Genomic DNA, 13564 nt, shown 5'->3' on the forward strand with positions numbered 1-13564 from the left:
TGAATATTTGAAATTATGTTGAATAAAAAGCTTAAAAGAAAGAGAAAAAAATGAGTGTTTTTTCCAGAGCCACAGGTCTTTTAAAAAGGAGCCGTAATGGCCAATGCAGCAAGTAAGTCCAAAAGGAAATATTGGAGGAAAGGGGAGAAGAGGAAAATGTGTCATTTTAAAAAGATATGTGGCAAAAGAAATCCCCTTTGACTTGGGCACTCAGGCCACGCCTTCTTTGGTCGTGAGGTCTGTCCTCGCACTTGGGGCCTGCAGCGGCCTGGGCCGCGCCTCCCTGCCTCCCACTGACACTGCCCCCTGCTGTGACTCATGCCAGGACCGTTTAAATACGGGGAGTGCCTGGCCAGCTGCACTCATGCTGCAGCCTTGAGCCATCCCACATCCTGCTCTCGGGCTCCCTCTGGTCACCGGCGGGTGCCGAGCTGCTGGTAAGTAGGCAGGCTGGCCTCCTGCCTCCTGCCTCCCTCCTACCTGCCTGGAAGGATCGATCCAGCTATCATTTCTCCGCACACCTTTTCCTGCTGACCCCCCACCCGAGGGAGAGTCTCCAGAAGGCAGGCTGGCGCGGTGCCCAGGGTGCTCTCAGAACTCGGCCACGTGGAGCTGTGCTGGAGAGGCATGTGGTCTCTGTCCCCCCACTGCCCAGCGGGCCAGGGGCCACTAGCCCTCCTCTGCAGACCCCACCAGCCTCCTGCTCCACTTACTCTTACTGTCCTGTGATGTCAGCCTGGGGTGCTGACATGATGTTTTGGTCTGGCAAGGGGCATTGGAAGCTAGCTGATGAAATTGTCATACCAGTTACAACTGAGTTTACCTCTTTCTGGACCCTAGATTTCTTGGGGAAGAGTTTCTCTTTTGAAGATTCAGGTTACTTGAACTCATGTCCTCTTCCCTGGTACTTCCCGTGGTGGCCACCTGTGGTCAGGCCTGTCTTTGAGCACGTCCAGGACTGATGTGGTTTCCCAGGTGAGAGATGTGTCCTCTTCACAAACTCATACTTGCGGCCAAAGCGACTTCGGCAGCTGGTGCTGACTTTGGATTTCCAATTTCGAATTCAGCTGCGGACTCTGAATTGTTTTGGGTTCTAAGTTTGTGTGTGGCTTAGGTGACCCCATTCTGGCAGCTTATGCCTCCTGCCAGCTGCAAGTGTCAGGTGTGGCCAAGGTTTCCAGCTTTGAGAGGTGAGGGTCAGGGCTGGGGATGCATTTGTGATGAACGGGGTGTGCATTTCAAGTTGCAGCCATCATGCCTTCCCAAGCATCTCTGCTCAAACACAGAGGCAGGAGTGGGGCCAAGGAGCAACAGTGGCAAACCAGAACTTCTCTAAGGCTTCCCACCTATGCCAAAGTCTGAGGAGCCAGCCTATCTCCAGGGCCAAACGTGTTACCTTAGGGCAGGCTGCAGCTCTCTCCTGGCTGACACATCACACAGACCAAAGATGTTGGGTGCCAGTCTGTCAGGCCCGGCTTCTCCTTTAGGATTATCTGGGATTATACCACTGTAGGTCAGGCGGCTCTCAGATGTGTTGGTGCCTCTGCCTCTGTAATTTGGAAATTCTCTTATGGCTTTCACTTTTTTTACTCTGTGTCAATTGAACATCTGGGGTACATTCAGGGCCAGACAGTGCCATGTGCCTGTGGTCTTGAGTCAGCCAGGCGGGCTCTGCAGTGATGAGACAAGCATGTGCGCGAGGTGGGGGCCAGGGGAAGGGCTCTGAACAGACCCTGCAAGAAGTTGGAGCATAGAAGGCTCTGCCAGGACAGAGAGATGCTACCTGGGCTTGCTCAGTAAAAGGAAGGGCTGGTGGGTCATGTGTGGGAATAGATCCAGATATGGACAAGTAAGGAGAGATGGGAGAGAAGCTGTCCCAACTCAGTCCTGCCAGCAAACACTCCTGGAGCTGTGATTGCACGTGGCAATTTGCTTGCCTAAATCCTGACCGCGAAAGATCAACCGGTTTTGCTGTCTCCCTGGGCTTTTGGGACACAGGATTTAGAAACCGCTTTCAAGATTCTTTGATGAGGAGCTGATCCATTTCTATCTAATTTGAGCCCCCAGGTGTTATTACCCTGAGAATGGGGCTGTGGTCCATGGCTTCTTTAATAAAAGCCCCTGAAGGGATCTTCTTCCTGCTCTGCTGGCAAGTTTGTAAGTATCTCCTGTGCTTTTGCCAAGCTAAATTACAGCCCTGCTCTGGCTTCTGTAGGAGGCCCTACCTCCCCAAACCCTGGGGCTGGAAAGGACTTGCTTTTTCTTACTCATTTTCTTTTTTAAACAAATGAACAATATTCTGGCTTCAAAGGGCCATGAGAGATGAGATCAACAATTGAGCCAGGTCAGCTGGTCTTTCCTAGGGGCTCCTGGATGCTTTGCGTTTGGGATAGAGCATTCCCAAATTGGGTAGAGCCCTAAACGGGGCTGTGTGCTGAGATTACAGATTAACCCCTTCAGGTGATCTCTTCTGTTCCTTCCCTCCATTTCTTTAGGTCACTCAGGCACACTGAGCAGACACAAGCATCAGAGGAGCCTGAAGGAACATCCCCTAAGCCATGCAGTCTGTGAACTGGGAGATGTGCCTGACCTTGGCTAATAATGCTGGGTAGCCGGCACGAGACTGTATATGACGAGCCTGAGATCATTAAGACGGAGAGAGCAAAGCTGCCTTTCCACCCTGCCAGGCACTGCCAGATATGTGGCTGACAAGGTCCTGAAGCCCCAGGATAAGGTTCAGGGGTTCCCCAAACTCTGTGGTTAAGAAGAGCCCTGATCTGAATGTTAGGAATCTTTAACTGACTGTGTGACTTTGGGCAAATGTGCTCCTCCCTCTGGACCCCTTAGGTTTCTATTTACAAAGTGACCAGATGGTCTGACCAGATATTCTCACAGGCCCTTGTACCTCTGATGCCCAGGGCTCTGAGTCCTGCTTCTGGAAGAAGCTCCTAGTGCTGGGTTTAACTTTGTACAGACTTATGACAGGGATGCACAAAGGACCACCAAAGGAATACTGATAGAGCAGGCTGGACCAAGCCTGCAGCCTGACCTTCAGCATCCCTGATCCTGGGTTCAGTCCCTCTGTTCTTGGCAGTAAATGACACAGGTCCAGAGCATAGTGTCCTAGCCAGTTAGGCTTCAGCTGGTGCTTCTGAGTATGGAGTGTGGACAACTGCATCAGGGTCAGTTGGAGAATTTGTTAAACATTCAGGGTCCTGGACTGACCCAGACCCAGGGATCAGGATCTTGGTGGGTAGAGCCTCCAGAGATCCTCATTTTACTCAACAGCAGAATGAACAATAATTGTAAGTAACATTTTTTGGGTACTCATTTTGTGCCAGGAACACGTCTAAGCACTTCACATGTATTAACTCATTTAATTCTCATAGCTGCAACTCTATTAAGCAAGCTTCCCAGGCACTTCCAGGAGATTTTTATGTAGGCTATCCCCTGTTTAGGGAGGTGGGGAAGTCTAGATGCACTGAGCCTCTCAGCCAGACAGTGACTTCAGACCCACTGGATGGAGCACTGGTGAGCAGCCTGATGGGGGCTGACATGGGCCGTGTCAGAGGAGATAACCCTTCAACAACTCCAAGCCTAGCGTCTCCCTCAGCTGGATGGGGCAACGGCTCATGCAGAGGTGGTCATGCTTAGGGAGACCTCTACGGGGAGCAGGCAAAGGCCAAGGAGGGAGATCGCCTCTCTAGGCCTCAGTTTCCCCAGGTGCACCTGGAGGGGCCCTGACCAGAGGCTCCCTAAAGTCCCTCTCAGCTCTCAGATCCCATGAGACGGCTACTGGCTATGTGCAAATGCACCAATCAACAAGTGGTACTGCCCTGACTAGAAAACTTCTGAAACTTAATGGGCATGAAAACGGGTACGTGTTCTTCAAGCCTTGGCATGAATATGGGGCCGGGCCAGGTGGCACTGCTGGCAGTTTGCTATGACCTCTAGGGAAGAGAGGATGAGGAGAATGGTGAGCTCTCAGGCCAAATCTCCTTTCTGTCACTGGTCAGATGATATCAGCACTGCCAATGTCCTTGGAAGTCTTTACATGAGGGGAAAATGAGGCCTACAGAATTTCCCTAAACTCACATTCCAACTGAGTGTGAGGATCAGAGAAGCACATCTGTCTCTCAAGCTCTTTCCAAAAGCTTCTCTCCGTGGCTCTGAAATCAGAAGGCATCTCCTCCCAGGGGAACTCATGTTTAGGGGATGTGAATGATGGTATTAAACCAAAAAGGTCCCAACCCTCCAACTAGCAAAGCCCAGAGCTTCAAGGCCAATTACATGTCATTTTCTCATGAGTCATAGGCAGTTCTTGCTAAAGAGACCCACAACCAGAGCGTCTGGTCCAAGAGCTTCTGCTCCTGGGCAGGGACTGCGTCAGAGTGCCCAGGTGAGCTGTCTGTCTGTCCTGTCTGCTCAGCTTGCTGAATTTCTGGGCCAGTGACAGACACCAGGCTGCATCCCCTCCCAGGACAGGGCTGGATGGAGTCAGTTGAGCTGATGAGGATGTGTTTGGCTCTTTGGGGGAGGAGGGTGTAATTAAGGCAGCTTTGTGGGTCTTTAACTGGCATGTGTCATGGCGGCCAAGCGCCCGTGGGCAGCGTGGGCTATTAGGCTACTGTGTGTTGGGCTCCTGTTGTGGAGGCCTGCAACACATGCTGAAATGCAAGGACTGGCTGCCTCCCCAGCTGTGCTTCTGCAGCCTCTCCCGCCCTGGAGGGCTCTGCAGCTGGGTCTGAGGCCAGCTCTTGGGGACCACCTCAGGGCAGCTGGTGCCAGCCATGGCAGTAACAAGTGCCAGAAAGCAGGAACCCCTGCATGTGGTGCTAGGGGGGAGAAGGGGGTGCTTTGCAGATGTGAGGTTTATAAAAAGAAAATTTGCAAATTCTTACAGTATTTGTCAAGCTGAGTATGGTCCATTTTAAGCAGTAGAAGCTCTGTTCCCATAAGGGAATTATCTTTTCCCTCCTCCTCCCGAGTCATGAGGCTCCCTCCCCTGGCCCCATTCTGAAGCTCGCTTCAAGCCCCCTCCCCAGCTTGGCAGTGTAGATTCAGAGAAGGTCTGAGATGGGTCCTCAGAGGGTACCTGATTCCACACCTTCATTTACAGGTGGCGAAACTCGATAGAGACTGCCCTGGCTTGCCAGGTTACGGACACTTAATGTCGTCTCTGATACTGGGGCCACAGCACCACTTTGAAGTGTGCTGCGCATAGGAGTATATATGAAAAACAATTAGAGCTTCATGTTTCATAAGTCCAGGGGGAAAATCTCTCACACACATATATACCAAGGGAATGGGCAAATGCCAACACCAGTTTGCACAGACCCCTGGGGGCACAGGCACAGTTTTTCTGGCATCCGAATCTCATATCCTTAATCTGGGACTCATTCTTAGAATTCTAAACTCTTGGGGATGGACAGGACATGAGCTGTCATCTAGTTTAATACTATACCTGGTGTCAGAATCTTCTCTCCAGCCTCTTACCAAGGTGTTGCTCAGCCTCTCAACATGTTCAGTGACTGGGCGCTTACAGCCTCTATGGGGTTGTCCATTCTGGTTTGGACAAAATCTCTTTAGTGAGGAATGAAAAATCTCTTATCTCATAGCTTCTGCACATTAGTTTTGATCCCTGAGCCACACTGAGCAAGGATATTTTCTTTAGCACAGACAGCCCCTTATGTAAACTAGGAAGTACTTGTAGGCTCCTCACACCTTTTCTTCTGGCTATTAAGTCGCAGTTCCTTCAGTGGGTGCTCACATGTTCTGGCTTCTGGGTGTCCTCACCCATCCTCTTACCCTTCTCTAGAAGGTCTTCAAGAGATCAATTTGTTGTTGCCCTTCCTGAAGTTCAGGGTGGAACTGAGCATAGCAATACAGATGTGGCCTGATCAGGACAGTAGAGAGTAAGACCATCACCTCCTTTGTTCCACATTTAATACTTCTATTAATTCACTCTAAGATCATATTAACTTTTGTGGGCAGTCTCCTTTCTCTGTTACCATCAAACTCCTGGAGTGGAGGTTGAGTCACTCTTTCTGTGTTCCCTGTTTTGGGTGTTCATTTTCTGCTCTCAAGCTCTGGACATGACATTTGTCTATACAAGTTCATTCTTTTAGATGCGCCTGTAGCTTTATCTGGCCCCATTCCTTTGCATCTAGACTCCATTGACCAAGTTATCTTTCTTTCTTTCCTTCACAGTTCTAGATACTTATTTAGGTCCGTAATGTAAAAGTACAGCAAGGTCAAGGCTGTGAATAGATTTGTGAATGAACAATCAGTATCTGGGTTGCTGGTGAATAAACTTGGGTTCTGTCCTCACGGTAAGCTTGCTGGGGGCAGGGGAGGGATGCATTGAGTTGAGGCTAGGTTGAGAAGCCTGGACTATTCTGAGTTATGGGCAAGACTCAGGACTCCATGAGTTCAGGGGAACAAAGAGAAGCCAGAGAAATATCTTCTCCACCCAACCAGTGTATGCTTTATATGCCATCATTTGAAATTTCTTCCTCTGACTCAGGTTTTTGCTCCTTAAAAGGAGAAGCACTACATAAATGATGAAAGTGCTCACCCAGGAACCCAGAGATCCAGGCTTTATGTGCAGCCTTCAGCTTCCCTGCTTCCATAAAATGATGGGAATGTATGATCAGCAGTTCTTAATACTTTGGGAGTTAGAGACCCCACTGAACCTCAGATGGAAGCTACAGATGCTCTATATGTACACAGAAATCTTCAGTCCCTTCACTAAGGTTAAAAGACTTTGAAGCCTTCCTGCCCCCAAGAGTCTGTGAAGTCTGCATTGTGGAGGAGCTTAGAATGGCTGCATGCATTTGCTCAGCACTGTACAAGGTGCGGTCACATCCTCTCTTCAGTCGTTCTTCACAGTGGCCTCAAGAGGGGACAGAGGTTGCCACCCCACTCAGTAGATGAGGGAGCTGATCTTGGAAGCCTCAAGCTTCATTGAGGGTCAAACATCTAGTTAGTGGTCATGTAGGGCCCATATTCATGTAGGGCCCAGGCCCCATGTCTCATGTCTCCACTTTCTATACATTATATATATATAAATGATCATTCCTGACTTAAAACACTGCACCTTACATGAATTTGGCTCCATTCCCAGATCAGTACCAAGCCTGTGGGAGCTTCTGGACCTACCACCTTCTAGCTCAAAGTGCATCCTAAGTTTTCTGGGACTTACTTAGGTCCACTTAATGTTTCTTTGTGGAAACTGGGACTAGCACTCAGAAGGCAGACCTCAGGCATCGGTTTAGCCACAGCAGCCCCTTCCAGCAAGACAGGAAGCAGTACAAATACTTTCTTTTATTGGGAAGGCGGTTTGAACTACATTTGGGTGAAGCATGTGTGAAGGAGTTAACCAAGGGGCAGGCTGTTGGTAGCAGTGGTGGGGCAGGGCCCAGGGAGAGGAAAAGCTGAGCTTACCCTTAGTCTTTTCACCTGATCAGCAGTGTGGTCCCACCTCTGCAGGCTGCTGCAGCTCCTCCCAACAAGACACCATGCTTGTGGCCTTGGCATCTTCCCCTAGATTCAGGCCCTATTTATTTGATCTCCTTTGCTCTCATTTCCTTTCTGTTCCTCCTGAGGAGCCCATGTTCAACCAGCAAGTTCGGGTGCTATGAGGGATACAGAGATGATAAGATACTGTTCCTGCCTTAAGGAAGCTATAGGGATGAAGGTTAATTTCTCTGCTCTTGAAAACTAGAGTAGAGAAGGAGACAGTTGGGAACACAAGGAATGCCATATGGGGCCAGCTGTGGCATGGGTCATAATGGAGTTTGGGAAGGCCACCTGTATAGGAGGGTAATTAATGCTGACTCCTGGGATCTGGGAAAGCTTCCTAGAGATGACTGCATTTGAGCTGGACGAGGAAGGATAGGAAAGATTTGGATGATGACAGTGAGCAGTCCCAGTGGGGAGGACAGCTTGGGCACAGGCATGGAAGAAGGAAGGCATGGGGGGAGGTGAAGAGGTTTGCTGACCAGACTGTAGGTTGGGTATGTGGTGATGGGGTTCAAGGGCAAGTCAGCATTTGGCACCAAAGGTTGATGTTGCCTTAAAAACAGCTGCAGTGTTCTTGAGATGACTCCAACTCATGTGTGCTCTCTCCCCTTGCAGAGGCCATGCCGCTGAAACATTATCTTTTTTTGCTGCTGGGATGCCAAGCCTGGGGTGCAGGGTTGGCCTACTATGGCTGCCCTAGTGAGTGTACCTGCTCGAGGGCCTCCCAGGTGGAGTGCACTGGGGCACGCATTGTGGCTGTGCCCACCCCCCTGCCTTGGAATGCCATGAGCCTGCAGATCCTCAATACACACATTACTGAACTCAATGAGTCCCCATTCCTCAACATCTCGGCCCTCATTGCTCTGAGAATTGAGAAGAATGAGCTGTCTCACATCATGCCTGGTGCCTTCCGCAATCTAGGCTCACTGCGTTACCTCAGCCTTGCCAACAACAAGCTTCAGGTTCTGCCTATTGGCCTTTTCCAGGGCCTAGACAACCTGGAGTCACTCCTTCTGTCCAGCAACCAGTTGGCGCAGATCCAGCCGGCACACTTCTCCCAGTTCAGCAACCTCAAGGAACTGCAGTTGCATGGCAACCACCTAGAATATATCCCTGATGGTGCCTTTGACCACCTGGTGGGCCTCACCAAGCTCAATCTGGGCAAGAACAGCCTTACTCGCCTCTCCCCTAGGGTCTTCCAGCACCTGGTCAACCTCGAGGTTCTCCGGCTATATGAGAACAGGCTCACGGACATCCCCATGGGCACTTTTGATGGATGTGGGAACCTCCAGGAGCTGGCCCTGCAGCAGAATCAGATTGGCGTGCTCTCCCCTGGCCTCTTCCACAACAACCGTAACCTCCAGAAGCTCTATTTGTCCAACAACCACATCTCCCAGCTGCCCCCTGGCATTTTCATGCAGCTGCCCCACCTCAACCGTCTCACGCTCTTTGGGAATTCTCTGAGGGAGCTCTCTCCTGGGATCTTTGGGCCCATGCACAACTTGCGAGAGCTTTGGATTTATGACAACCACATCACTTCTATACCTGACAATGTTTTCAGCAGCCTCCACCAATTGCAGGTCCTGATCCTCAGCCGCAACCAGATCAGCTACATCTCTCCGAACGCCTTCAATGGGCTTATGGGGCTGCGGGAGCTGTCCCTCCACACCAATGCACTGCAGGAGCTCGATGGCAATGTCTTCCGTATGTTGGCCAACCTGCAGAGCATCTCCCTGCAGAACAACCGCCTCAGACAGCTGCCTGGGAATATCTTTGTCAATGTCAACAACCTCATGACCATTCAGCTGCAGAACAACCAACTGGAGAACCTTCCCGTGGGGATCTTTGATCACCTGGGGAACCTGCGTGAGCTGGGGCTCTATGACAATCCCTGGAGGTGTGACACAGGCATCCTTCCACTCCGCAACTGGCTGCTGCTCAACAAGGCCAGGCTGGGGACAGATGCCCTTCCCGTGTGTTCCAGCCCAGCCAGTGTCCGAGGTCAGTCCCTCATCATCATCAACATCGACACTGTTGTCCCTGCTGTTCCGGTCCCAGCAATCCCTGTGGTGCCCAGCTACCCGGAGACGACCAGCTACCCTGCCTCCATCTCCATCTCCTCCACCACTGGGTTCATCAGCCCTACAGTTGGCTACACCGAGCTGAGCACCATTGAGACCATTGAGCGTGACACGTGGGCCTTGACGCGGGTGCCGAGCGGGCTGGCCATCGCTGCCTTCGTCATCAGCATCGTGGCCCTGGCCTCCTCCCTGGCCACCATTCTGTGCTGCTGCTGCTGTCAGAAGAGGAGCCAGGCAGTCGCGATGCAGATGAAGGCGCCCAACGAGTGTTAGAGGCTGGCTGGGGCCAGGCTGGGGCGTCAGGGCCCGACCATCCAGGGATTTCACTGTCCACCCCAGGCCCACAGGGCCGTCCGCTCCTCCCTCGCTCTGGCTCTCGCAGGCCCCTCTCTCCACCAGGGACAACCAACTGGCCATGGCAAAAACCCTGTGGGTTTCTAGTTCACATCCCCGTCTTCCTTCAGGAAAGGTCCTCCTCCAAAGCCTCACCAGCTCTCCTCCAAGAACAAGCCTCTCTGTGCCCGCGCCCAGCCTCAGGCCCAGTCACTGTGTGCCTACTCGCTTTGTGGGATAGTCCTCTCCTGGACAGCCCCTCTCCCACATAGTATGTAGGTTGACTTCCCTTCTTCTGCCGTCCTGTTTGTGGAATGGCTCTACCCTGTCCCCTCAAGGGAAAGGGCCCCCTCGATTTTCTGCTTCTGAAGGGGGGTGAGTTCTCTCCTCAGAGAAGGCTTCAGATCATGCAGCTGCTTTCTGAGGAACTGCCAGGCATCCTGGCTGTCTGGGTGCTGTGAAAGAGAGATGGTGGAATGCTGCTGCTCAGCTCCCGGAGATGGAGTCATCCTCAGTGTCTCTCTCATGATTTTTATCTAGAAAAGGAAAAAGGAACCAATGCAACAAGCTCAGCCTTTCAGATTCTGTTATTAATGAACTGCAAATTTGCTTTGAAAATTTTAGTCCTTTAAGGAATAAACTCATGTGGTGTTTTTGACCCCTTAAAGCATTAAAATCAGCTTACTGGTACTGGAGGGTGAAAGCAACCTGCTACCTGGGGGTCCTCGTGTTCACATCTAGGGCTTTTCTCTTTTAACTTTTTATTGAAGTGTAGCATACATACCAAAAAGTGGGAGCATGATAGTGTACAGTTTGGTGGACTTTCACAAATGGTACATGCCCTTGTAATCAGCATCCAGACCAAGAAATAGGACAACCTCAGGATCCTCTGGCCTGGGCTTTTACTGAAAGGCAGGACGAGGGCCTTGACTTCGTTGCTCCTCCTTTTTTTGCTTCTTTGACCTGGGAACTGACTCCCTATGAGCCAGATGGACCCTCACTACCCCTCCAGCAGTCCCTGCAAAGGCCCAGCTGCCAGGGCTGGAGGAGAAGATGTGGATATGCTGTGCCCCGGGTGGGAGATTTTATTCGATCCCCAGGCCTGAGGCACCCAGACAGGCCAGGTCAGAGGCAGCTCAACTACAGAGACCCGCACAACCACACACCCTTCCCTGTCAGCAAAGCAGTGCTGCTCATGGGAGGCCCCTCGGCGTGGGCCTTTCATGGGCATGATATGCCTTGATCTGTTTTTAATTTTCACTCTCCATTTGGAGGAAGTGAAAAAGCTGAGAGATGAGATCCTTTAACTGAACATCCACATGTCATGGAACTCAGCGATCCCTCTAATGTCATGGTGAAATTCTCCATCAACATTACAGTCAGCTAGACACTCAACTTCAAAAATCTCACCCATGGCAGGCAACAGCAGGGTACGCAGATAGGTCACACCAGGTTAGGGGCTCTGGTTCTAAGAGCTGAGTTGCTTGGACCAGGGTTATTCTCTTCCCTGAGTTACAGTCCCATGAATACCTGCCCTTGCTACTCTTGTTGCTACATACATACATACTGACACTGATAAAGACAGTATGCTCAGGGCAACACCTGTCTTCTCTGGACCACTGGTCTACCAGTTTAGAAGTAAACACAGTGAAATGGAGAATGTCCATTTCTGGAGGTGTCCAAGTCTGCCCAGAAAAGTGCTGCAGCCAACTCTATAAGGATTTGGAAATCTGCCATTCATTCTGATTAGCTCTTACCAGTTCCCTCCGCCCCACAAGGCAAATATGAAATCCACTGGGGCCTCAGCAGCATGATGCTAACTGGCCTCCGAAAAAAGGGTCCTGAAAGGGATATGCTTAAGAACTGGAGTACTTTGTAGATTTTCACTTTCTGTCTCAGAGAATCTGGGAGAGATGGGGGCCATCAGAGGCAAAAGACATCTCCCCAAGGTAAATCTGTGTCTCCAAGATGTTTTCTAAGTATTTGTAGCAACTGGTAGATATGTACCAAGGCTTGCCAGGGCCAAAAAGGAAGTGAGCCCAGAGACTGGGGCATGAGCTTCATTCCACTGATGGTGACCTGCCATTGATCCTGGGGCCAAAGGGAAGCTCAGCCCACTCTGTTCCAGACAGGAGGCATGGCTCGGCACTGCATTCCTCACGGTGCTCCTGGTGAGCCAGCTCCAATACCTCTTTGTATAAGAGCACAGGTGAGGAAGGAGTCTTCATTATCCAGTGTGCCTTGCCAGTGTGGACCCAGACTGGGTATTTCCAGCATTGGCCATAACACTGGAATACCTTCTCCTCTGGCCCAGTATATCAACATGTGCCCCAGGCCAAAGGCTGGCCTGAGGGCAGCCATCCATCAGATGACTCCACGCACGAGCTCCCAGGTTGGGGTGGTGGACCCTTTATCTGACTTTCTGAGTTGGCCTGTTCCCTTCCTCCATTGGAGTGGATAGGCTGGAGCCCCTGGGCCTCATCTTCCTCGGCAATCCTCTTGGCCTCCCTGAACCATGTTGTCTGGTCAGAGAGCTAGCAGAAAAGCTGGTGGAGTTTCCTTTCCAACAGGATGATGTATTTGCTCACTTTTCAGGACTGGAGAAAGCTGCTTGGTCACCGTAAAGCTAAGGCAGGGCACAGAGTTCCCTTTACTTTCCCCCTTGGCTCACTGGCTTCTAGGTCACCTTGCCAGTACCAGAAGCTTCCATATGGGGTGGAGGGTCAATGTCAGAGAAAAGAGAATAAGAACCAGGTAGGCCCACTGTTTTTCAAAAATGTTTTCTGTGCATAGGTACACTTTAATGCATTAACAGGCATTTTCTTTTTAACCCTCACAACCCCCCTGACAACTACATTTACCCCCCTGTGACAGGGTGTGAAACTGCCCGTCCTTCTGCAGTATTATTCAATAGGCTTGGGTTTTCCTTCTTTCTATAACTGTGTCCAAGACTTCATAGCCTGTCCAGGGCTTTCCTTTAAACCAAAGAAAATAGAAGTCACTGTCCTGTCGCTCCCCATGCTCTAAGCCATAAGAAACTCACTTGGTGCTAGGTAGAGCAAAAGCTTTATAAATAGAGAAAAAATTGTAAGACTCATCTATCCATTGAAGAAAAATTGGCCCCTCATGGTAATTATTGGGCTGTGTGTATATTGTTCCTTCTTTAAAATTCAAAGGCAAAGCATTGTTCTCAGAACCCTTTATGGGCAACCACGCAACTTTCACAGCATTTCAGATGTCAGTGTGGGGTGGCTTCAGGAGTCTATTTCCAGATTCAGGAAGCTCATGAAGAGCGGGCAGCTAGAGGGGACTATCTAAGCAGAGCTGGTAAGCAGACACTGGCTGGGTCCCAGCCTGTAGCTGTAAGCCGCTCCAAGATTTCAGCCCACGGACTCCACAGTCAGAACTGAAGTGGGCTGTTGGGGAGGTGATGGTGGGCTCCGGGAGTCCAGTCCTCCCAGTCCAGCCTATCTCCTTCTCTTCAGAAGAGATTGTTCTCGCCAACTGGTTGCCTTCACGCTGCTGTCAAAAGTAGATCACGTTTGCCTTACTTAGAGAATTGTTGCAAATGGTCCCAGGTGCTTGGTGATGTGTTTGGAGATTTCTAGACACTTGGGTTTTGTAGA

At 50.7% G+C, this 13564-nt stretch overlaps 1 protein-coding gene across 1 annotated transcript; it reads left to right on the forward strand.

The window, feature by feature from the left end:
• Positions 1-299: 299 nt before the first annotated feature.
• Positions 300-10027, forward strand: LRRC15 (leucine rich repeat containing 15). Its single transcript, XM_017664679.3, has 2 exons — positions 300-437; positions 8140-10027. The coding sequence occupies exon 2, from the start codon at positions 8145-8147 to the stop codon at positions 9876-9878; it is 1734 nt and encodes a 577-aa protein (XP_017520168.3). The 5' UTR covers positions 300-437; positions 8140-8144; the 3' UTR covers positions 9879-10027.
• Positions 10028-13564: the final 3537 nt, after the last annotated feature.

Source organism: Manis javanica, chromosome 3 (assembly GCF_040802235.1).
Source record: "Manis javanica isolate MJ-LG chromosome 3, MJ_LKY, whole genome shotgun sequence".
Taxonomy (NCBI): Eukaryota; Metazoa; Chordata; class Mammalia; order Pholidota; family Manidae; genus Manis; species Manis javanica.